The following is a 22,639-nucleotide window of genomic DNA, read 5'->3' as shown; positions in this document are numbered from 1 at the left end:
TGGGCAGAGAATAAATACTTCAGTCTAATTTGAAAAATCCATATTTCTATTTTAGACATCGTATGTAGCCATATCCTGTATTAATGCATTTTTGGTTAAATTTTTTTTAATCCTAGAAAGCTAAAAGATGTTATAGGATAGTAACATTTTTAATATTTTTTTCTATTTTTTTAATCATTTCTAATCCTTTAATCATTTCTAATTCTTCTTTAATTCTAATTATTGATGCAGATTACCTGATTGTTCGATTGTTAGAAATAAACTTTGGAATACACACAAATTCACTTTGGTTCTAGAATGAGCAAACTGTATGAATTAAGAATCCTTCTAGCTAGAGAGAAATGAGAAGCTTATATGGGAGATATAAAACAGAATCTAAAGTCAATGGCAGGTTCTTTCCCTCCTCTGCTTCACCTCCTTGAACAATTCAGGTGAGGTGGAGCAAGGTTGGTGTTCTCACAGGTTGGAAGCTGTGATGGTCTGGAGCAGAGTATCACAACCTAAATCTTGAGGGCTGAAGCCTAGGGGTGAGGACAAACCCTCCGCATGAGGGGATGGTGGGCTCAGCGCAGGTGTCAACATGATTGGGATGAGGAGGGTGACCATGTTGGGAGTGGTGGGGGAAGTAGCAGCTACAATCCATTGCAGTATGTTGGAACCTAAGTGGAATTATGAGGGTAGCCAGGTTCAGAGTATTGGAACCCAGTTAGACTGAAGGGGGGATTTCATGCAGATGAGGGAAAGCACAGTGACGTAGTTAAGTGCAGAATGTCAACATTAGGGAGGTAGTGGTGGCAGTCTAATAAGTGTTGCAGAGCCTGAATGCAGTGAGGGGGGTTCCTGGGGTGGGTAGCAGCACTAGCAATGGGAGATTGGTTTCGTATTCAGGATTTTTCAAATGAGTAAATATATTAAAGATAAAGGGAGCCAAGTTCTTCATTGTTGAAGAAAAATTACAAATATTCAAAGGGTATTGATGGTGTTAGATTAGAATCTGAGATATGGGTTAGGTTATATTGGAGAAACTGATGTATTCAACATGTATAGATAGATATAGAAATAAAGATGTGTATGTATGTATGTGTGTATATCTGTGTGTGTGTGTATGTATTCTAGCTGTGTCCATTGAGAGGGCACCATTGAAGTAGTGGTACACCTAGTGCCTACATCTTGACTTCTGAATAACTTTCTCCATTAAAAGGAACCAGGATTCTTCAGAGAATTAGCTGATTCCAGGGCTGGGGCAGGAAAAGTTCAAGATGTGCCTGGATGGTTCCTCGGAAAACTAGATATCAAGTTACCCTACGATCTGGCAGTTCCGCTGAAAGCAGTGACACGACCAGACATTTGTACACGGATGTTCAAAGTGGCATTGTTCACAACTGCCAAGAGATGGAAACAATCGAAGTGCTGTTCAACAGATGAATGGATAAACAAAATGTGGTATTTACCTATGGTTGAATACTATGCAGCAGTAAGAAGGAACAAGGTCCTGAAACATGGCAACATGGATGAACCTTGAAGACATAATGCTGAGTGGAATAAGTCAGATGCAAAAGAAGAGATTGTATAGTACCACTATGAACTCCTTGAAAAATGTAAAATCAGTGTCTTATAGTGTAGAATATAGGGGACCTAGAGATAGACAAAGCTAGTGAAGGCAGAATGTTAACCTAATATGTTCAGATATGTTAATGAGGGTGAAATTAAAGGTATGGAAATGGATGGGGTGATGATTGTTCGTTAATGGGATTATATGTATCAGAGCTGCATTGAAGGTAAACATGATAGAAAAGGGTTGTTTAAAGGCATGTATCCCACAGATCAGCACTACAAATATGGATGCTTGTATGATATACTTCTAAAGTATGACACTGGTACAAAGAGTTAAACAACAGAGTGGTAAATGGGAAAAACTACCTATATAGGGACTATATATTAATAGGAATACCTTAGTAGTACTGCACAAATAGTAGGGATAAATACTTAAGGGCAGATAAGAGCCTTGGAGTGTTTTTGGTCATGAGAATTGTTTAAAATGGAGAGTGATGATGATTGTACAACTAAGTGAGATAATGTGAGATATTGATGGTTTATCTTGGATAGAACATATGTTAAGTGAAATTAGGTACCCCCTACTTAATAAATCAGGCCATTGATCTTGAGGCTTGCTCTTGTGAAACTTATGGCTGTAAGGGGGAGGCTAAGCCCATCTGTAATTATGCATAGGAATCACCTCCAGAGAACATCTTTTGTTGCTCTGATGTGGCCTTTCTCTCTCTAAGCCCAATTCTGCAAATAAATTCATCACCCTCCTACCAACGTGGGATGGGACTCCCAGGTGACTGAGTCTCCCCTGGTGATGTGGGACATGGATCCCAAGAATGAGCCTGACCCTGGCAACAAGGGATTGAGAATGCCTTTTTGACCAAAAGGTGGGAAAGAAAGGCAACAAAATAAGATTTCAGTGGCTAAGAGATTTCAGAGTCAAGAGGCTGTCTGGAGGTTACTCCTATGCAAACTTCAGCTAGATAAGCCAGATGGCCACAGTATGACAACCCAAATCTGTAGTAGTCCAGAAAATCCTAAAGAAAACCCAGGTCCCTATCTGAGAGTCTGTAACAGTTTCACTAAGTTTATTTTTTAGAAACTTAAATCCTCCAGAGTGTTCCTATGCCAGATAAGTCCCCAAACCCAGAGGCAACAGCTTTAAAGAACATCAACAAGATGCATCCCCCTTTCCCATAATGTCGATTCCCCTTTTCAACATGAACAAGGATGCGTAGACATCCCTGAAGATCGGGAAAGTGATTAAACTAGAGGAGGGGGGGGGGGTTGCAATAGACAAGACAGAATTTAACAAGAAGTGTGAATACTGAATCTTTATATAATTTTTTTTCGTAGTTGCTAGGGTATTAGAAAAGCTAGAAGGAGAGAACTAAAATGGAAATATAACCCATAACATTCTTTGAAATTTGTTCTATAGCTGCTTGTTAAATTGTACTTTGAAAGTTATCACCTTTCTGTAGATATTTTATTTCACAATAAGGAAATAACTGAAACTATGGTACTGTAACCGAAACAATTTTGAAATTTCCTATATAACTACTTGTCAGATTGTACTTTGTAAGTTATCACCTTTCTGCATATGTTATATTTCACAATAAGGAAGTAACGGAAACTGTGGAACTGTAACCCATAACATTCTCTGAAATTTGCCCTCTAACTACTTGTTAAATCACACTTTGAAAGTTATCACTTTTGTATATACATGTTATATTCCACAATTAAAAAATGTTTAAAAAAAAAGAGAGAGAAAGATGTGCTGGGAGCATCTTGCGGTGTCAGAAAGTAAGGAACTGCTCAAAGAGTCATGGGGAATGTCAAATACAGATGCCAGCTGGCCATATATGGGACAGTTTGAGCATCAAAATAAATATTAATGGTTATGAATGATAACCTGTAGAATAAAATAGGAACCCATGGGTCTATACTGTTATAAATAAATAAATGAATAAATTGAAAGTTTGATGAAGAATGAAGTATTTCATGACTTTAAAGTTAATCACAAATGGAAAAAGAGTAACTTTATGCTGGAGAGGACTGGCAGTTATCATCTTAATCAAGTGATCAGAGGTAGTATCACCAGCAATGAGAGAAATTGAAGTTGCCTGCCACCTGATTGGATGCAGTGAAAAGAACACTGTATTTTTTCTTGCCAAAGTTGTATAACCTGAATTATATGAAACCATCAGACAAACACAAATTGTTGGTCATCCTACAAAATAACCGACTTATAACCATTAAGTGTCAAGGTTATGAAAGACATGGAAAGACCAAGAAACTTCCACATTAAAGGAGACTAAAAAGACATGACAGTAATTGTAACATGTTATTCCAGACCTGATCCTTTTGCTGTAAAGGACACTATTGGGTAAATTGACAAAACTTGAATTGGTCTGAGAATTAGATGTAGTATTGTGTCAGTGTTACCATTTCCTGATTTTGGTTGTTATTTTTTTTTCTATAGGAGAATGTTCTTGTTTGTAGGAAATGCTCACTAAAAGCATTTGAGAGTGAGAAACAAGTAAATATGAGGTGTGAGAAGTGGCAATAGCAAGTACACAAACAGCTTTTTGGAGGAATTTGCTAAGAAAGGAAGCAGAGAAGTGGGGTTAGAGATTGGCCTGGGGTAGAGGAGTTTCTTGGTTTTTGTCTTTAAAGTAGGAGATGTTGTAGAATATATGTTTATGAATGAAAAAGGATAGGGAAAATGATAAAGCAGAGAGGTTACAATTTCAGAAACACTGAACTAAAGTAAGGAAGAGGTCAGGATTCCCTGCCCAAGTGAAGGGATTGATCTTAGATAACAGCAGGGACCAGTGTAATGGAAAAGAAGGCAGAGTACAGGTTGATAGTTTAATGACAAAAGCAGATAATTATCTAAACATTGTTTCAGTTTTCCTAGTGAAAATAGAATCTGAATTTTCAGCTGAGAAATGGGGAAAGGAAAGGTGATATTGGAGGTTTTGTAACAAGGAAGGAAGTGACAAATAATCATTGTAGAGAATAATACAGTGAACAGACTAGGTAAATGTAACAGGATCAAAAGTTAGCCTTGCAGGCGCTCATGAGGTTTGTGGTAAAAAGTTTAAAAATGAGACCAATCAGGGAGAAACTAAGATGGTGGCTAGGTAAGACGGCAAAAAAAACACCTCCGTGAAAAACACTAGATAAAAACCAGAAAGTGATCCAGAATACCGGTTACAGCGATGCGCCAGCTGGACGAGGTCTGCTAGTTCCAAAGGGGCCGTATACTTGGTGAAACCGGGAGTCGGCATTCTGAAACGAGTGAGTAAGCTGGCTGGAAGACCCGCAGCCGCGCGGCGTTCCGGGGAAGCCAGGGTTTGGCGTTTGGAGACCGAAGGGCTCTTTTAAAAAAAAAAAAGAAAGAAAAACCCAGGAGCGGTTGCAGCTGTGATAGTGGGAACCACTCAGTAAAACACAACAAGAGGGGGTTGGGCTGGCCTCTCGGTGTCTGGCCTGGAAGATAGCCCGCTGCAGATACCCTCGGGGCGGGGGGAATGGAGGGGAGAGCCGGAAGCAGAAAGAAACCCCGTGGCTAGCAGCTGGCTTCCTGGAGGGCTGGATAAACTCCTGCCCGGGGCCATGCCCACAGCCCAGAGCCCTGCCAGTTGTCCCGGGGCTGGGAAGGAGGAACTGTGCGAGGAGGGGGTTGTGGAGACACAGTGTGTATCAATTTTCTAAGACACACCCTCAGGGAAACCGGATACTGAACAGTTCTACCTTCTGGGAGCTGAGGCTGACCTGGTCTGGGAAAACCTGATTGGGATAACCAAGGAAACCATGCCTAGACAACAGAAAACTACAACTTACACTAAGAAAAATGAAGTTATGGCCCAGTCAAAGGAACAAATTTACACTTCAACTGAGATACAGGAATTGAAACAACTAATAAGTCAATTCAAAAAGTTTAGGGAAGATATGGCAAAAGAGCTGAACTGTATAATGAAAACACTGAATGTACATAAGGCAGAAATTTAAAGTTCGAAAACCCAACTGGCAGAATCTATGGAAATGAAATGCACAACACAAGAGATGAAAGACACAGTGGAAACATACAACAGCAGATCTCAAGAGGCAGAAGAAAACACTCAGGAACTGGAGAACAAGGCACCTGAAAGCCTACACACAAAAGAACAGATAGAGAAAAGAAGGGGAAAATATGAGCAACATCTTTGGGAACTTAAGGAGAAAAGAAAAGGCAAGAATGTATGTGTCATTGGTATCCCAAAAGGAGAAGACAAGGGAAAAGTTGGGCCACACCTTAACTGAAGTAAACTTGTCAAAAGGTCCTATTTTACAGTGGGTTCACACCCACAGGAATGGATTAAGATTAAGAACATGTTTTTCTGGGGTACAGAACTCTAAGTCACCGCAATTAGTATCAATTTTAGTTTGAAGTCCCATGGAAAGAATTTTCGGGCATCCCAAGACTTTTTGTTGGATTATTACCAATTCCTTTATTTCATATGTTTTGTTTAAACCTTTGGAAAAGAAATACCTTCTATTAGTTAGAATATCTTTGGCCGTAACCAAGAGAAAAAAATTAACTATATCAAAAAATATATTTTAAAAAAACAATAAAAAAACGTTTAAAACAAACATAACATAACCAGGGAGTAAGAAAAAGACAACTAACCTAAAATAACTACTTTACTTCCAACATGTTCCTACTCTACCCCAAGAAAATAACCTAATATAGCAACATATCTGTGAACTTGTTCCTACCACACCCATCAGAAATTAACAAACCATAGTCATTTCTGGGCATTCCCAGAACATTAAATTTACCCACGATAACTTATCATTCCCCCTCCATTAATTGCTCTCTATCGCTAGCTCCCCTACATTCTACATTATAAACGATTTATTTTACAATTTTCAATGTTCACATTAGTGGTAGCATATAATATTTCTTTTTGTGCGTGGCTTATTTTGCTCAGTATTATGTCTTCAAGTTTCATCCATGTCATATATTTCATGACATCATTCCTTCTTAGTGCTGCGTAGTATTCTGTCATGTGTATATAGAACATTTTATCCACTCATCTGTTGAAGGACATTTGGGTTGTTTCCATCTCTTGGCAATTGTGAATAATGCTATGAACACTGGTATGCAGATATCTGTTTGTCACTGCTTTCAGATCTTCTGGGTATATACCGAGAAGTGCAGTTGCTGGATCGAAGAGAAACTCTGTACCTAGTTTTCTAAGGAACTGCCAGACTGACTTCCAGAGTGGCTTCCAGTCCCACCAGCAATGAATATGAGTTCCAATTTCTCCACATCCTCTCCAGCATTTGTAGTTTCCTGTTTGTGTAATGGCAGCCATTCTAATTGGTGTGAGATGGTATCTTGTTTTGGTCTTAATTTGCATCTTTCTAATAGCTAGTGAAGCTGACTTACAATTTATGTAAATTTCTTAAGGCTGCCAAAACAAATACCAAAATCTGAGTGGCTTAAAATGACAGAAATTTATATTGTCTCACAGTTCTGGAAGTCAGAAGTCCAAAATCAAGGTGTTGGCAGGGCTGTACTCCCTCCATAGTCTTGAGGGGCTGGGGAGGGGAGTGGAATCCTTCCTTGCCTCTTCCAGCTTCTGGTAGCTCCAGGGATTACTTGGTTTATGACTGCATAACTCCAATTTCTACTTCCATCTTCACATTGCCTTCTCCTTTGTGTCTGTCTTCCCTGTAGTCTGCTTTGTGTCTCTTATATGGGTGCTTGTCATTGGATTTAGGACCCACCTGGATAATCCAGGAAGATCTCATAATCTTTAACTTGATTACATCTGCAAAGACCCTTTTCCCAAATAAGCTTGCATTCACAGTGTCTGGGAAACAAAAGGCAAGAATGTATGTGTCATTGGTATCCCAGAAGAAGAGAAGGGAAAAGGAGCAGAAGCAATAATAGAGGAAATAATCAATGAAAATTTCCCATCTCTTACGAAAAGACATAAAATTACGGATCCAAGAAGCACAGCCTACCCCAAACAGAATAGATCTAAATAGGCCTACACCAAAACACTTAATAATCAGATTATCAAACATCAAAGATAAAGAGACAATCCTGAAAGCAGCAAGAGAAAAGCAATCCATCATATACAAAGGAAGCCTGATAAGACTATGTGCAGATTTCTCATGGAGGCATGAAGGAAGTGGGGTGATATATTTAAGATACTGAAAGAAAAAAACCACGAACCAAGAATCCTATATCCAGCAAAACTATCCTTCAGATATGAGGGAGAGCTTAAAATATTCTCTGACAAACATACAATGACAAGTTAACAGTCTTTGTCTAATACATGGTTTCCAAAATTTTTTTCCCATTGAGTTGGCTGCCTCTTCACCTTTTTGACAAATTCCTTTGAGGTACAGACACTTCTAAGCTTGAGGAGTTCCCATTTATCTCTTTTTCCTTTTGTTGCTTGTGCTTTGGGTGTAAGGTCTGGGAAGTAGCCGCCTAATACAAGGTCTTGAAGATGTTTCCCTACATTATCTTCTAGGAGTTTTGTGGTACTGTCTTTTATATTTAGGTCTTTGATCTATTTTGAGTTAATTTTTGTGTAGGGTGTGAGGTAGGGGTCCTCTTTCATTCTTTTGGATGTGGTTATCCGACTCTCCCAGCCCTATTTGTTGAAAAGACTGTTATATCCCAGTTCAGTGGCTTTGGGGGCCTTATCAAATATCAGTAGGCCGTAGATCTGGGGGTCTATCTCGGAATTCTCAATTCGATTCCATTGATCAGTGTGTCTATCTTTGTGCCAGTACCATGCTGTTTTGACTACTGTGGCTTTATAATAAGGTTCAAAGTCAGGGAGTGTAAGTCCTCCCACTTCGTTTTTCTTTTTTAGAGTGTTTTTAGCAATTCGAGGCATCTTCCCTTTCCAAATAAATTTGATAACTAGCTTTTCCATGTCTGAACTTGAACTTCCTCTATTTATGGATAAAAAATTGCACAAATCAGCTGTGCAATTCGATCACCCTTTTTCATGTCACACTTTTCTTTGCCAAAATTAAATGGCACACCAACATTTCCTCTGTAGTCTTCATCTGTGACACCAGCTCCTACATCTATGAAGTGTTTTGCAGCCAAGCCAGAACATGGAGCTACTCTTCCATAACATCCAGAAGGGCTACCTAATGTGTTTTCACAAGGGCTTTCCCCATGGGTGGTACTGTATAATCATAGGCATTACACAGGGCATAGCCCGTGGCCCGCACGGACCCCTTTGTCGGGGCCATGGTGTGCTCAGAGAGCCTGACAAAGCAGATACACACACCTTCTCCTCCGTAGACCAGGAGCACTTGCTGGGGGAAATGGCCGGGGTTTCTTCAGAGCAAGGCATGGCGGTGCCAAGAGCGGAAACCGGAGCTGAAGAGAGCAGAGAACCGAACCAGAGAAGCAGGATGAGGCCCGTGGCAGGGAAGACCAAATTCTAATTTCCCTCCAGCTGCTTTCTGCCCTGCCACCCCCATGGGTGAGCCCTGGAGGTTTACTCCCCCCACCCCCATTTTTTTTTTATTGAGATTGTTCATATCATACAATTATCCAAAGTGTATGGTCACTTGCCCATGGTAGCAACATACAGCTGTGCATCCATCACCACAGTTACTTTTATTTTTTTCCAATTTTTAGAACATTTTCATTACTCCATAAAAGAAATAAAGACATACAAAAAAAGGAAACTCAAATCCTCCCATATCCCTAACCACCCCCCCTCGATTATTGATTCATAGTATTGGTATAGTACATTTGTTACTGTTTATGAAAGAACATTAAAATCCTACTAGCTGTAGTATATAGTTTGCAATAGGTATAGTTTTCCCTATATGCCCCTCTATTGTTAACTTCTAGTTATAGTGTCATACATTTGTTCTAGTTCATGAGAGAGATTTCTAATATTTGTACAGTTAATCACAGACATTGTCCACCACAAGATTCAGTTTTATACATTCCCATCTTTTTACCTCCAACTTTCCTTCTGGTGACATAAGTGACTGAGCTTCCCCTTTCCACCACCTTCACACACCATTCAGCACTGTTAGTTATTCTCACAATGCTACCATCACCTCTGTCCATTTCCAAAGGTTTAAGTTCACCCTAGTTGAACATTCTGCTCATAATAAGCAACCGCTCCCCATTCTTTAGCCTCGTTCTATCCTCCCTTTGTTTTTCAAAAGGATGGAGGAAGAATGCTGATTGAGCATTCCTTTGGCATTAACCTGCTGGGGGAAGTAGAGGCCTCATTCCCCAAGTTGTTTGTGGCTCTGTTTTTCTGGGGAGGGGGATTTGTGCAGAGCAAACCCCTATGCAAATGAGGCATACTTCTCAAGGAGCTCAAAAACGGCCTTTTATTGTTTTGGCCCTCCTTTGCAGTGCTTTGCCTTGCACCCAGCGGTACCAATCATAGCATAAGCTAGAAGCATACTTTTGAGTTATATGCTGCTCCCGTAGGAGGGGGTTTCTTACCCGTCAGGGTGGGTAGCACTCAAGCAGTCTGGATTTACACCTTGGTCAGCGAGGTGGAGCCGGTGATAATGCACTTGAATGGGCTTGCCTAGGGCAGAATCAACTTGATCCTTAACTAGCTGTATTATCCTTCTTATGGCCCAAGGAGCAAAAGATATTATAAGGATTAGGGTTATCAAGGGGCCTAATATAGGGAGGAGGTAAGGGAGGATTCCATTGAACCCCCAGGAAGGACCTCCTTGGGCCTCCCGTTCACGCTTGCGGTCTGCAATTCCTTCTCTAAGCTTGGTCATGGAATCTCTAACTATTCCAGAATAATCAGTGTAAAAGCAACATTCCTCGCCTAATGCAGCACAAAGCCCTCCTTGCTTAAGGAAAAGTAGGTCTAAGCCTCTTCTATTTTGGAGAACAACCTCTGATAGAGATGTAAGGGATTTTTCAAGATGGGTGATGGAGGTTTCAATGCAGGCTAAGTCTTCGTCTACTGCAGCTCTGAGGTTAGAGAGGCCCTGTTGTTGGAGGGTGAGCGAGGCGATTCCAGTGCCTAGGCCAGCAAAACCTAGAAGAGAAGCAATGGTAACAGCAGTAATAATTTCTCGTTTTTCTCTGTGCGCAGTTGGGAGCTGTGCATCCCAATAGTGATAGAGGTCCTCTTTAGGACGGAGAAGGATATGGGGCAACACAGTTACCAAGACGCACATTTCCTTTGTTTCAGTGAGGGCTCTTGCTGATATGCAAGGAGTAAGCCCCGTGGAAGAGCACAGCCATTTTGCCCCTGTTGGGGGAATATAGAATTTACCTTGCGATGGAAAGGACGACTGTGCACAGACGTTTCTTAAGGGGGCAGAAATGTTACCAATGCAATGCCCAGAGTGAAGAACGGACCGCATGGTGAGGCCGATTTTTTTGCTATTCCATAGACATTGGGCGGGATGATCTTCATTAGACGTATTAAATGTGGTATTAATAGCTATGGCATCATAATAAGGGGGCTTAACAGATAAGCATAGCCAACAACTGCGAGTAAGGTTAGGCTGGGAGGAGTTTAGAGAAAGAAAAGTAGCTTGGAGCACTGGCCAGAGTGGGTTATGGGCCAGTTCGAACGCTATGGGAGAGTTTGAAGGTGGTAATGTCGAAATGGGAGTAAAAGAAGTAGTTAAATGAGTTTTGTTTGGCATAGCGGGAGGCGGGTGCGTAGGTATGCGAGAAGGGATAGCTCGAGGCGGGGATGTGAGTATTACATTCGGCCCAATAGCGGATGGTTTTTGCAGTACTGCTTCCTTTTTCATTATAATAAGACTTCCTGGGTCGGTCCCTTTCATGTAAATTCTAACGCCCCAAGTTCGACCGATTAGCCAGGAAGGGTCAGTGGGGAGTTGTACGGTGAGATTAAGCTGTATGCAGATGCCTGTAGGTGCAATGTGGTGTTGACCTCCATACAGGCCCCAATAAATGGGTTCATCAGGTGGTTTGCAGCCCCAGGGGGCCCAGCGTAGGATAAGATAGTGATCAACGCTATGCGGTTTCCAATTTGTAGCTAGTGTTTCGCAGCCCCAATAGGCACAATAATATTGATTGGGGGAGTTGCAATACTGTTTTCCGGGGTTGGAGGCTGGGCACATATAATATTGGGCTTGATTCCAACCAGTGGGTTGTACGGAAAAGGGGGGAAATAGATCAGTTGCGTTGACGAGAAAGGAAGGTCGCCCTGCGGTGGTATGGGTTTGCACAATTTTGGAATCTTCCCACTGCGCTAGGGTCCATTTCCAAGGTTGGTGGGCGTTGCCTTTGCGATCAAAAATGCCATGCGATACACAAGGTAGGAGGAGGTATAAAGCGGCAATCTTGAATGGCAGTAGGCTTAACATGGCCATACTAATAGGGGTATAGGTTTCTTCTGTTAAGGAAAGCAAGCTAGCAGAGTGATGCACCCTACAACGCATAAGTACATTATAGCAAGCAGGAGCTTTTCTAACGGGCTCCAATGTTCTGGGGCAACAGCTGCCAATCCGGCTGCAAACAGCAAGGCCAGAGAGCCAATTAGTAAGAGCCAATAGTTCATGTGGCCTTAGCGATGGGGCAAACCTGTAAGTTGGGCTTCTCTTGGTTGCCGGCTGCACGTAGGTTGGGCGTGTTCTGGGCAGGCTACAGCAAAGTTGGCGACGTGCTGGAAGAGAGAAAGAAAATTTTTTCTCAGGGAGGGGTTTGTTCCCTGGAAAGGTTATTGTCAAAGGGAAGGGGGGATTTTGGGGCTTGTTCTGACAATGAAGGATTAACATGTCTAATTAGCCTTTCTGGAAGCCAGCGAGGACCCTCTTTTTCTTGGTCATATATGCAAGCAGAGCCTCGTCCCCAGATGATAACGGGGTCAGGCCCATTCCACTTTGATGTCAAGGGGTCACGCCACATAACAGTGGCTTGCCGCGTTTGTGTTTTAGGATGCCAATGTCCATCGGCAGCCGATTGTCCATTAATATCTAGGGTTAAGAAGTTAAGGACGAAAAGGGCATGGTGTAGAAGGTCTCGGGGGCATTGCTTTGTGAGGTTGAGGGTACTCTTGACTAGACGGCATAGGGCGTTTTTTAGGGTGCGGTGTGCCCGTTCTACCGTTCCCTGTCCCTGGGGGTTATAAGGTATTCCCGTAATGTGCTTAATTTGCAATTGCTGACAGAATGTTTGAAAGTTTTTTCCAGTATACCCAGGTCCATTATCTGTTTTAATGGTTTTAGGCTGCCCTAAAACAGTGAAGCAGTGTAGCAGGTGAGAGATAACATGCTTTGAAGCTTCCCCTGATTGTAAACTAGCTAGTATGAATCCACTGTATGTATCAACACAAACATGAATATATTTGAGTTGCCCAAAACTGGCAAAGTGGGTGACATCCATTTGCCAGATTTCATTTGGGATGAGTCCTTTTGGGTTGATCCCCAAGTGAGGGACTGGTAATTGGGTTACACAATTTTTGCAGGTTTTAACAATTTTCCTTGCTTGTTCTTTTGTAATATTGAATTTTAGGTGGAGAGTGTTTGCATTTAGGTGGTGTTGAGCATGGGCTTGGGAAGCTGAGGTTAGAGAATCGCAGAGATTGGGGCATATTAACTGAGTGGCAGCGTCTGCTAGCGCATTGCCTTCTGCAAGAGGACCCGGAAGATTTTGATGGGCACGGAGGTGCCCCACGAAAAAGGGGTGCTGTCTTTTGAGAATTAGTTTTTGTAGCTGTGAGAATAAGGGGACTGCATTGGAGGAAGGTTTGATAAATGGAGTTGTCTCTAATAGCGGTATAGACTGGGCTATGTATGTGCTATCAGTGTATAAATTAAAAGGTTGGTTCTGAAGGTGGGAAAAAACCTGCAGGACTGCATAGAGCTCGACAAGTTGAGCTGAAGTATAGGGAGAGCGCACGGAAAATGCTTGACCCTGGATGACATATGCTGCGGTCCCATTTGCTGAACCATCAGTAAAGACTAAGGTAGCAGAGTCTATGGGTTTTGCTTTAGTGACCTTTGGGAAGGTGAATTGATGGAATTTGGCGAACTGAATTAATGGATCGCCGGGGTAATGGTTATCAGTATTGCCTGGAAATAAAGAGCATGCGATAGCCCACTCATCGTTGGTTTGGGAGAGCCAATGGATTTGATCTTGAGTGTACGGGACGATAAGGGAATCGGGGTCTTTTCCAAACAATTGGCGACTAGTTTGTCGGCCTTTAATTATGAGGGCAGCTATAAGAGAAATGTATGGCGAGAGCACTTTTGATGGAGTAGCGGGGAGGTGAACCCAGAGCAATGGGTGGCCTCGCCCATTTGGCTGTTTTAAATTGGATTGCCAGAAAACCCCTGTAGGTGTGTGAGTTGTAGCAAGAATTATAAAGATTAAAGGTTGGTGGTAATTTATTTGATAGCAAGTTTGACTTTGGATAGCTTGATTTATGATGGTAAGCGCTTGCATTGCCTCTGGAGTTACGCTTCGGGGAGAGGAGGGGTTTGTGTCTCCCTTTAAGATATTATTGAGCGGCAGAAGTGTTTCAGTGGGCAGTTTTAGGTAAGGGCAAAGCCATTGAATGTCCCCTAAAAGTTTTTGGAAGTCATTTAGCGTTAATAGATGTGAGATTCGCAGCTGAATGCGAGGTGTTAAAACTTGTTGGTGCCAAAGTTCGAACCCTAGATAAGAAAAAGGGTCTGAGGTTTGTACCTTGTCGGGGGCTATTTGAAGACCTTTCGCTGTTAAATTTTTATGAAGGTCTTGAAAGCAAGAATATAATTGGTATACGTCCTCACCTGCTAATAGGACATCATCCATGTAATGAAGAATGTAGATTTGTGGCCATAGCTGTCTGATAGGGTTAACGGCCTCAGCAACAAATTTTTGGCATAAGGTGGGACTATTGGCCATGCCTTGTGGTAAGACTTTCCATTGAAATCGGGGCATAGGGCCCTGAAAATTGATTTGAGGGACGCTAAAGGCGAAATATTGTCTGTCTTCTGGGTGAAGAGGTATGGAGAAAAAACAATCCTTTAAATCTATAACTATTTTGTAAAAGTTGATAGGGATAGCAACTGGTGAGGGGAGACCGGGTTGCAGTGCCCCCATGGGTACCATGGCTTTGTTTACAGCGTGTAAGTCTTGTAATAGTCTCCATTTACCTGGTTTTTTTCTTATAACAAAAATAGGAGTGTTCCAAGGGGACTGAGTAGGCTCAATATGTCCAGCTTTAAGTTGTTCCTGTACTAACTCTATCTCCGCTAGGGTTTTTTCCTGAGTCAGGGGCCATTAATCAACCCATACTGGTTCTATGGCTTTCCAGGAGATTTTCTCAGCATGGGGTACAGGGATGTCAATGGCCGTCAGGCTAAATTTTGGGAGAGCCCGAGTCCTGTTCTAGCTGTATTAGGTGTTATAGAGATGGGCTGTTTTATTCCTTGGTTAGCTTTGCCTAGGCCTTTGCCTGGGAGAAAGTTCATTTTGAGCATTTGAGCAGTAACTGTATCACTAGGGCTGCACATAAAAATTTTCATTTGAGTTAGGATATCTCTACCCCAGAGATTAACGGGGAGATGGGGGATAATATATGGTATAACTGTACCAGCGTTTCCTTCCTCGTCATCTCATTTTAGGGCTTGTGAACTTTGTAGAGGATTTGTGGCTTCGCCTATTCTTTGCAAGTGGGTGGCAGCGGCCGTGAATTTTGGCCAGTGGTTTGAGGATATAACTGTGGAATCGGCCCCTGTGTCTAAGATTCCTTCAAATAGCTTGCCATTAACTTTTAGTTTTAAGGTGGGCCGATTATGGGATATTGGTTGTGCCCAAAAAATGTCGGAGGATCCAGGGCCCTCTGTGGGGCGCTGGAGTTTTTTGAAGTTGGAGTTGACATGCTGAATGGGGAGTATTATAAGTTGTGCTATTCGAGTGCCAGAGGGAATAGGGATAATATTGTTTGAGGTGGCTGCGAGTATTTGTACTTCACCTTTAAAGTCATTATCTAGTACACCTGGGATGACTTGGACTCCGCGCAGGGTGACACTAGCTCTCCCTAGAATGAGACCAAAGGTATTTGGGGGTAAAGGTCCATAGACTCCTGTAGGTATGAGGAGAGGGCTGGTTTCTGGGGTTAATATTGATTAGGAGGCGGCACAGAGGTCCATTCCTGCGCTCCCTGCTGTGGCTCTCCATAAGTCTGAGATATGGCAGTGTGGTTTGTGGTTGGGAGCGCTACGACTGGGGATGGTTGAACAAACCATATTGCCCCTGGGTTTGTTCTGATTGGGGCCTGGGGCCGGCCCCATTGTGAGTTTCCCTGGGGCTTAGGCGTAAGGGGTTGGCCATTAATGTCTGCGCGAGAGTGGCACTCAGATGCCCAATGGAACCCTCTTTTACAGGGGGGACAAATAGAAGGTGGTAATGGGGGTTTTTTAGAGATGGGTGAAGAGGAACTGGTTTTTGGCATGGGGCAATTTTTTGAAAAATGGCCAGGTTGCTTACAGTTATAGCATATTGGAGGCTTAGTTTGTGCTGCAAAATTTTGGAGGGTGGCGCCAATGGCTATTCCAAGAGTTTGAGTGGGCCCGATGCCAGAACAGAGTTTTATGTAATTATTAAGATTGGTATTGCGAAAGGGGCGGATTGCTGCTTGGCAGGCAGCGTTGGCAGTTTCATAGGCCAGGTGTTTAATGAAATCACTCTCGCTTTCGCTGGCCCCAAATAGACGCTCAGCCATGTTTTGTAGGCGGCTGAGGAAATCGGTATATGGTTCATCGGGTCCCTGTCTTAATTTAGCGAGAGAGGCAGTGGCAGCACCCTTTTGTGGAAGTTTTTTCCATGCTCTAAGCGCGGCCGTTTGTATTTGTGCTACGAGGCCTGGGGGGAATTGGGCTTGCTTGTCATTTTGATGGTAGGGGCTTTGACCTAAAAATTTGTTTAATGTCCATTTTTTAGAGGTGGCTTTATGGGCATTACGGGTGGCATACTTTTTACAGTGCTCTTCATAATCGGATTTCCATAACAGGAAATCGCCGCCGGACAAGGCAGCTCTGGCTAATTGGGACCAATGGTTAGGGGTGAGTTCCTTTTCACTGAGGCTTTCTAATAAGGTGAGCGTGAAGGGGGCGGTAGCGCCATAATCATTCACTGCCTTTTTTAATTTTTCTAAATATTTTAAACTGAGTTTTTTATATTTAGCTGTTGGGGTAGTACTAGCTTCCTCTTGCTCCTCTTCATCAGAACTGAGGGGGTTTGATTGTTCCTCTTCCTCGCTTTTGCTACTAGAAGCGCCATTTTGGGAGCTAGCGGCGCCATTTTGGGAGCTTTGACTGCGTGTGACCGGGAAGGCATAAGTGTGATGAGTGCAATGAGGACGTGACGAGTGAGTATTCTCTGGGGGAGCAAGGGCCGCAACGCTTTGAGTTGCTGCCCTAAGGTCAGCAAGCAAATTGGCAGCTCGCAGCCGCTCCTGATTAAAGGCTTCTTTAAAACTATCAGCGTGTAGCCGGAGATTTTCTGCGGCCTCTTCTAACGCATGGAACTGAGGCAGGGACGTAACTGGGTAAAAATGAGGTTTTGGAAGAGTGGGTGCGGTTGGAAAATCTGGTGCATAAGGGGGGGGGGCTGAAATGCAGGAAGGACAGCCTCCTCAGAAGGGGGAGGGGTTTTTACTTCTGTTTCGATTAGGTGGGGCGATAATCCGGCTTGATTAACCGGGGTGCCTGGTCTATTTTCATCTTGGAGTTGTTCAGGCATATCAATAGTTATTGAGCCGCAGACTGAGGCAGGGCGAGAGTGCTCTTTTAAAGCTTCCTCTCCTTTTTTGCAGAGGTTTTGAATGTCTGGGGCTGAAGAATGGACTTTTAAAATTTCATGAATTAGATTCCAATAAGTGAAAGCAGTGACCGGGACCCTCTCAGGACCGAAGGTTCGGTAGTAGTCCTTTAAGCAGTCACCGACCCTTTGCCAGCATCGCTGGTCTATGGTACCTTCCTGGGGGAACCAAGGGCAAGTTTTTAGCAGGAAATCAAAAAAGTGTGTGAGATCTTTTTTCTTAACTCTAGTTCCTCGTGCCTTGAGCGATTGTTTGACCTGGCTAACATATAGTTCCTGTTGGGAAGTTACTTGTCCCATGATGGGGGTGGGGGCTTACCTTTTGTTGTCTTCTTTCTTTTCTTTCCTTTTTTCCTTCTTTCGCCGACACTGATCAACTGCTGAACGGATCTATCTCGCGAGCGAGTTACCTCGCGGCGATCCCGGGTGCGGTGAGTGTGATAGCGCTCTCTCCTTGAGTGCGGCGTTCTGTTCCTCGCAAAGCTCGAGCCCCACGTTGGGCGCCAGTTGTCCCGGCCCGCGGGACGATCAACGGAAGCTCCAAGTCCTGCGAAGGAAGAATGGTATGGGACAAGAGACACGAACAATGACAGCAAGACAGGTTTCTGATCAAGCTGCAAAATTTTATTGAAGAGGCAGGGTATATATGCTCTAAGGTAGAGGGAGTGGCTAGTAAGGACGGGTGGCGATCTAGGATTGGCTGCTGCTGTTGCTAGGGTGGAAGGCAAATGTAGGGGGATTGGCGGTTGCTGTTGCTGGGGGTCTGGGATTGGTGGTAGCTGCTGCTGGGGTGGATGGCCAATGGGCGGCTACTGTTTAGGCGCGAACTAGCTACCGCTTAGGCGGGAACTACTGTTACTTCCTTGAAGAAGGCTAATTATAGCTTAGGCTGTTCTTGCATCAGCCCTGGCGGCCATGTTGCATGTTACCGGTATCGCTGAAGGTGAATATTATACATGCTACCTTAATTGTCCCCAACAGTTCTATATCCTGATAACTTACATTTCATGTCTGTGAGTTTACATATTATAATTAGCTCATATCAGTGAGACCCTGCAGTATTTGTCCTTGTGTGTCCTTATTTCATTCACTATAGTGCCCTCAAGTTTTCTTCATCAACCCGTTTTTTTTAAGTTGGTTTTGTTCACACACCATACATTCTGTCCTAAGTAAACAATCGATGGTTCCCTGTATAGTCACGTATTTATGTATTCACCACCATCGCCACTATCTGTATAAGGACTTCTCCATTTCTTCCACAAAGGAAGAAGAGTCAAAGAAGGTAGGGAGACAGGAGAAGAAGAAAAAAAGAAAGAGAGGGGAAAAAAGAAAAAAACAAAAACGAAACATGACAGCTAGGAAGCAACGAAAGGAAAGATAGCATTAAACTAAAGTAGAATAAAGAGTCAGACAGCATCACCGAAGCCAGGAGTCCCGTACCCTTCACCTATGTCCGCCCCTCCCCATATGCATTTAGCTTTGGTATAATGCATATGTTATTTTAAAGGAAGCATAATACAACATTTCTGTTAACTATATAGTGTCTAGTTTGCATTGATTGTATTTTTTCTCCAATCCCACCCCATTTTAACACCTTGCAGTGTTGACATTCATTTGTTCTACCTCATATAAGAACATATTTGTACCTTTTATCACAATCGTTCAGCACCCTAGGTTTCACTGAGTTATACAGTCCCAGTGTTTATCTTTCCTCTTTCCTTCTGGTTTCCCACATGCTCCTAACCTTCATCTTTCAGTACTCACAGTCATCTTTGTTCAGTGTACTTAACATTGCTGTGTTACTATGGGAGGTTTACTTTTGACTCAGGTTTTCTTTAGTTTATACAGTCACATTGGCAAGGAAGTTACTTGATTGAATCACATCCCGAGGTTTGCTTTCCAAAAGGCAGCGACTGACTTAAAGCAAGATTCATATGTTGAAATTTGTAATTCTTTTAAATCTCTTTATTTCCCTTTTAAACACTCTGCATTTCTTCATAGTTTATGATTTTACTTGAACTCAGGATAGTTCACCAAGGAGAAATGAGTAACCTTTAGTAGCTACTTACTCCATCCCTATACCAGAATGAGTCTGAATACCTTGAACTAATCAGCAGTGCTCTTGTCTTTTTCCTGCAGCATTGACTTAGAAAGAAAGACTCCCAAACTCTGTAACCCTCACACACCTCTATCTCTGTGAACCTATTTCTCCAGCCATAAAATAAGGATAATACATTGACTTCATAGGTGTTTGTGCGTCAAGATTAAGTGAGATAATGTATGTGAAGTTCCCGCACATGTTAGGTACTCAAGTGTACTTGCCTTCAAGTCTCTTTATACTTAGTAACTAATGACTTCAGAGGCAAGTTGGCTCTCTCAATTCTTTTAATTCTAAAAGCTCTTAATTTAAGGAAGCAACACATTAAATCTCTTCAACAAGATTGCACATAATAATTAAGAATTTCCAGACTATTTCGGCTCTTCTGTTTAGAACAAGAGCAAATAATAGTTGAAATGAAATTCATGATCCTGATCACATCCTCCAATACATGATGTGATTTTATTCTTGTGTTGCCAATAGAACCCTCCAAATAAATGCTGCAGTGGAAGACGCTCATAACTAATAAGCAATTGAATATTTACCCCCTTTTGTTGTAGGTGACCCTCTACAACAAATAATCTCAGCATTTCCACACGTAGAACAAACATCTTAATTTCTGTGTAAGCAGTTAAAAAGGCCCAAAGAGATCCATGTGTGCTAACTTTTTTTTTTTAAAACTAAAAATCTTTGGGCAGCCATTTTTTTATACTATTCCTGGAATGTTTTACTGAAAGCATACTTCAAACCTAATCTTTATTACAGTACTGGCCTATCATATACATACCAGTATTTATATATATATAGCTACTAAATGAAAACTCCTAACTACCATTTGGTATTAAAATCTTAAGAAAAGAAAACAGTATTCGTGTCTAAAATGTTTAAGAATGTTTAAAAAGGGAAATTAAGGAGATAATTGCCCAATAAGTGTGGAATAAAAGTATAATAGTCAAAATTTTAATCAGTTTATTAAGCACTTTTATTGTAAGCCTGTGATTAATTTTATTTCTGTAGTGAAATGAAAGCATAGTGAATTTCAAGAGTAATTCATATTCAAAACAGATTTTACTAATGAGTTGGGAATCCAACAAAAGGTACAGACTGTTGTCCAATTTACAGTTTTTAGCACCCTATTATTTTCCTTGCCACCTCTGAATAGACAGTCCACTTCTGAATAATTGTTGGTCAGTTTCCTCAATCCGTTTTGGAAATAGGGAAATGATTGGGTGGGTAGGGGGAAGAAAGTTCTGATGGTAAAATTTCATTCTATTCTAATTGAATATTAACATACAAGAAAAACAAGTACCACCTTGGAAATTTTTTCTGTTGGTCCTACCATAGCTTTTCCTTATTTTCCACCTTTTTGTAGCTGCTAAACTTCCTTCATGTGTGTACTTTTCTTCTAATATATCTTGTTTTTCCAGACATACAATGTATTTCACGTTAGCAAATAGAAACCATCCCTTTACCATTGGCAGCCATTTTGCTATATGCATCAAAGCTCTAGATAAGAGTTTTATCAGTCTCCCTTTAAAATTATTTCATGGATATATACTTGCACGTACATCTTGATATACAATACAAGGTTCACTTAGGTGCAGTTTTAGGAGTAAAAAAAGAATCAATCTTAAAATGAATTCTTTAAAAAAGTCTAAAATTATGTATTCATTCAAAATACTGTGCATAGTCATGATATATGAAACAAAACCTAGTAACAGCTACCCTACCTGCTCACAAGCTATTTTTTGAGTTTGAAATAAGAATCACATAGAATCAAGATGAAAAGGACAAAGTGGCTGTGTAAATTGGAAGTGTTGTTGTTAATAGTTCCTAGTTTACTAGACTGTTGCCCTTTTACTCAGGGCACTTGACCAATAATATAATCACATGCAGTTATACAAGAAGGAATAAAGAACAGGTAAATTATGTGTATATTTTCTGAATATTCCTGCTTTTGTATCATGAAGACTCGTCTGATTAGAAGAATGTACAATACTTCTGTATTGACCTTAAAATTTATTTTAGTACTGAAATTAAACCATAGTTTCTTAATTCTAAAAATTAAGATTTTCTGGTACTACTTAGTAAAATGAACTATAACAGTTCTGTCTGTTCTTCCAAAATATAATAGAGCACAAATAGATGAAGTTATGGTTAAATTACCTCAATATTTAAACCATAATTATATGCTAAGAATAGTATGAGGTCACTCCTTGGAGTTATTCCCATGAATACACCAACATCTGAGAATGCCTACAGATTAGATTAGAGCCAGGAAACCCATTTGTACTGTAAATAACAAATATAATCTAAGAGCAATTACTTAACTAAGTGTACTGATTTGAAGCAGCAAAACAGGAAAAATTAAGACATCTGGATCCTGAATTCAGCTCTGTCCCTTAGCTCTATTACCATGGGCAAATAGTTTAATCTCTAGGCTTCACTTTCCTCATCTGTAAAATTGAGTGATTGATTGTTTTGAATTCCCTTCTAGCTGTAAAGGTCTGTAATTCAATTTTATATTTTCATTGTAGTCACTGAGTAGATTAAAGAGCTCAAACAGGCGGAGGGAGAAGACAAGCTACAGTAAACAGGAAATACGAGTCCAGTGGGGGAAGAAAGCTAAGAAATCAGAACTGTGCAAAGAGTGCTTAGCACTGAGAGATTTCAAATTTAAAATGTGAATGCATTCACATAAATACTGGCTTTGCTCTTGACTTTCCTTTTCTCTAGTTGTGTTCTCTGGTGCCAGGACAAGAAAGAAAATGTCAGCTCCAGGGGGAATATACTGTGTTGCTGATAGGTGTGTGGATAGAAGAACAGTGGCAGGAAGTTGTCCAGGATGGTGGCAAGCATGACTTTGAAAGTTGATGGCCAGAGGATCTTTTATAAGGGTTTAAGACAAAGGCCTTCTTTGTTGCTCAGATGTGGCCCTCTCTCTCTGGCTAAGCCAACTTGAAAGGTGAAATCACTGCCCTCCCCCCTACGTGGGATCAGACACCCAGGGAAGTGAATCTCCCTGGCAACGTGGAATATGACTCCCGGGGAGGAATGTAGACCCGGCATCGTGGGATGGAGAACATCTTCTTGACCAAAAGGGGGATGTGAAAGGAAATGAAATAAGCTTCAGTGGCAGAGAGATTCCAAAACGAGCCGAGAGATCACTCTGGTGG

General features: G+C 41.7%; 1 protein-coding gene across 4 annotated transcripts in view; it reads left to right on the top strand.

Moving 5' to 3' along the window:
• Positions 1-22,639, top strand: part of FNBP1L (formin binding protein 1 like) — a 132,023-nt gene that overhangs the window by 10,883 nt on the left and 98,501 nt on the right. Inside the window, exon 1 of one of the 4 annotated variants that reach the window (XM_037826615.1) lies at positions 10,560-10,945. The exons of the other annotated variants lie outside the window; for them this stretch is intronic. Coding sequence (XP_037682543.1) covers positions 10,943-10,945 — 3 coding nt within the window. The 5' untranslated portion in view covers positions 10,560-10,942. Of the gene's footprint in view, positions 1-10,559; positions 10,946-22,639 lie in introns of those variants that run through there. 4 annotated transcript variants of the gene reach the window in all.

The sequence above is a fragment of the Choloepus didactylus genome, chromosome 2, assembly GCF_015220235.1.
Source record: "Choloepus didactylus isolate mChoDid1 chromosome 2, mChoDid1.pri, whole genome shotgun sequence".
Classification (NCBI taxonomy): Eukaryota; Metazoa; Chordata; class Mammalia; order Pilosa; family Megalonychidae; genus Choloepus; species Choloepus didactylus.
Note: the sequence above shows the minus strand (reverse complement) of the source record. Positions and strands in the feature narration are given on the sequence as shown.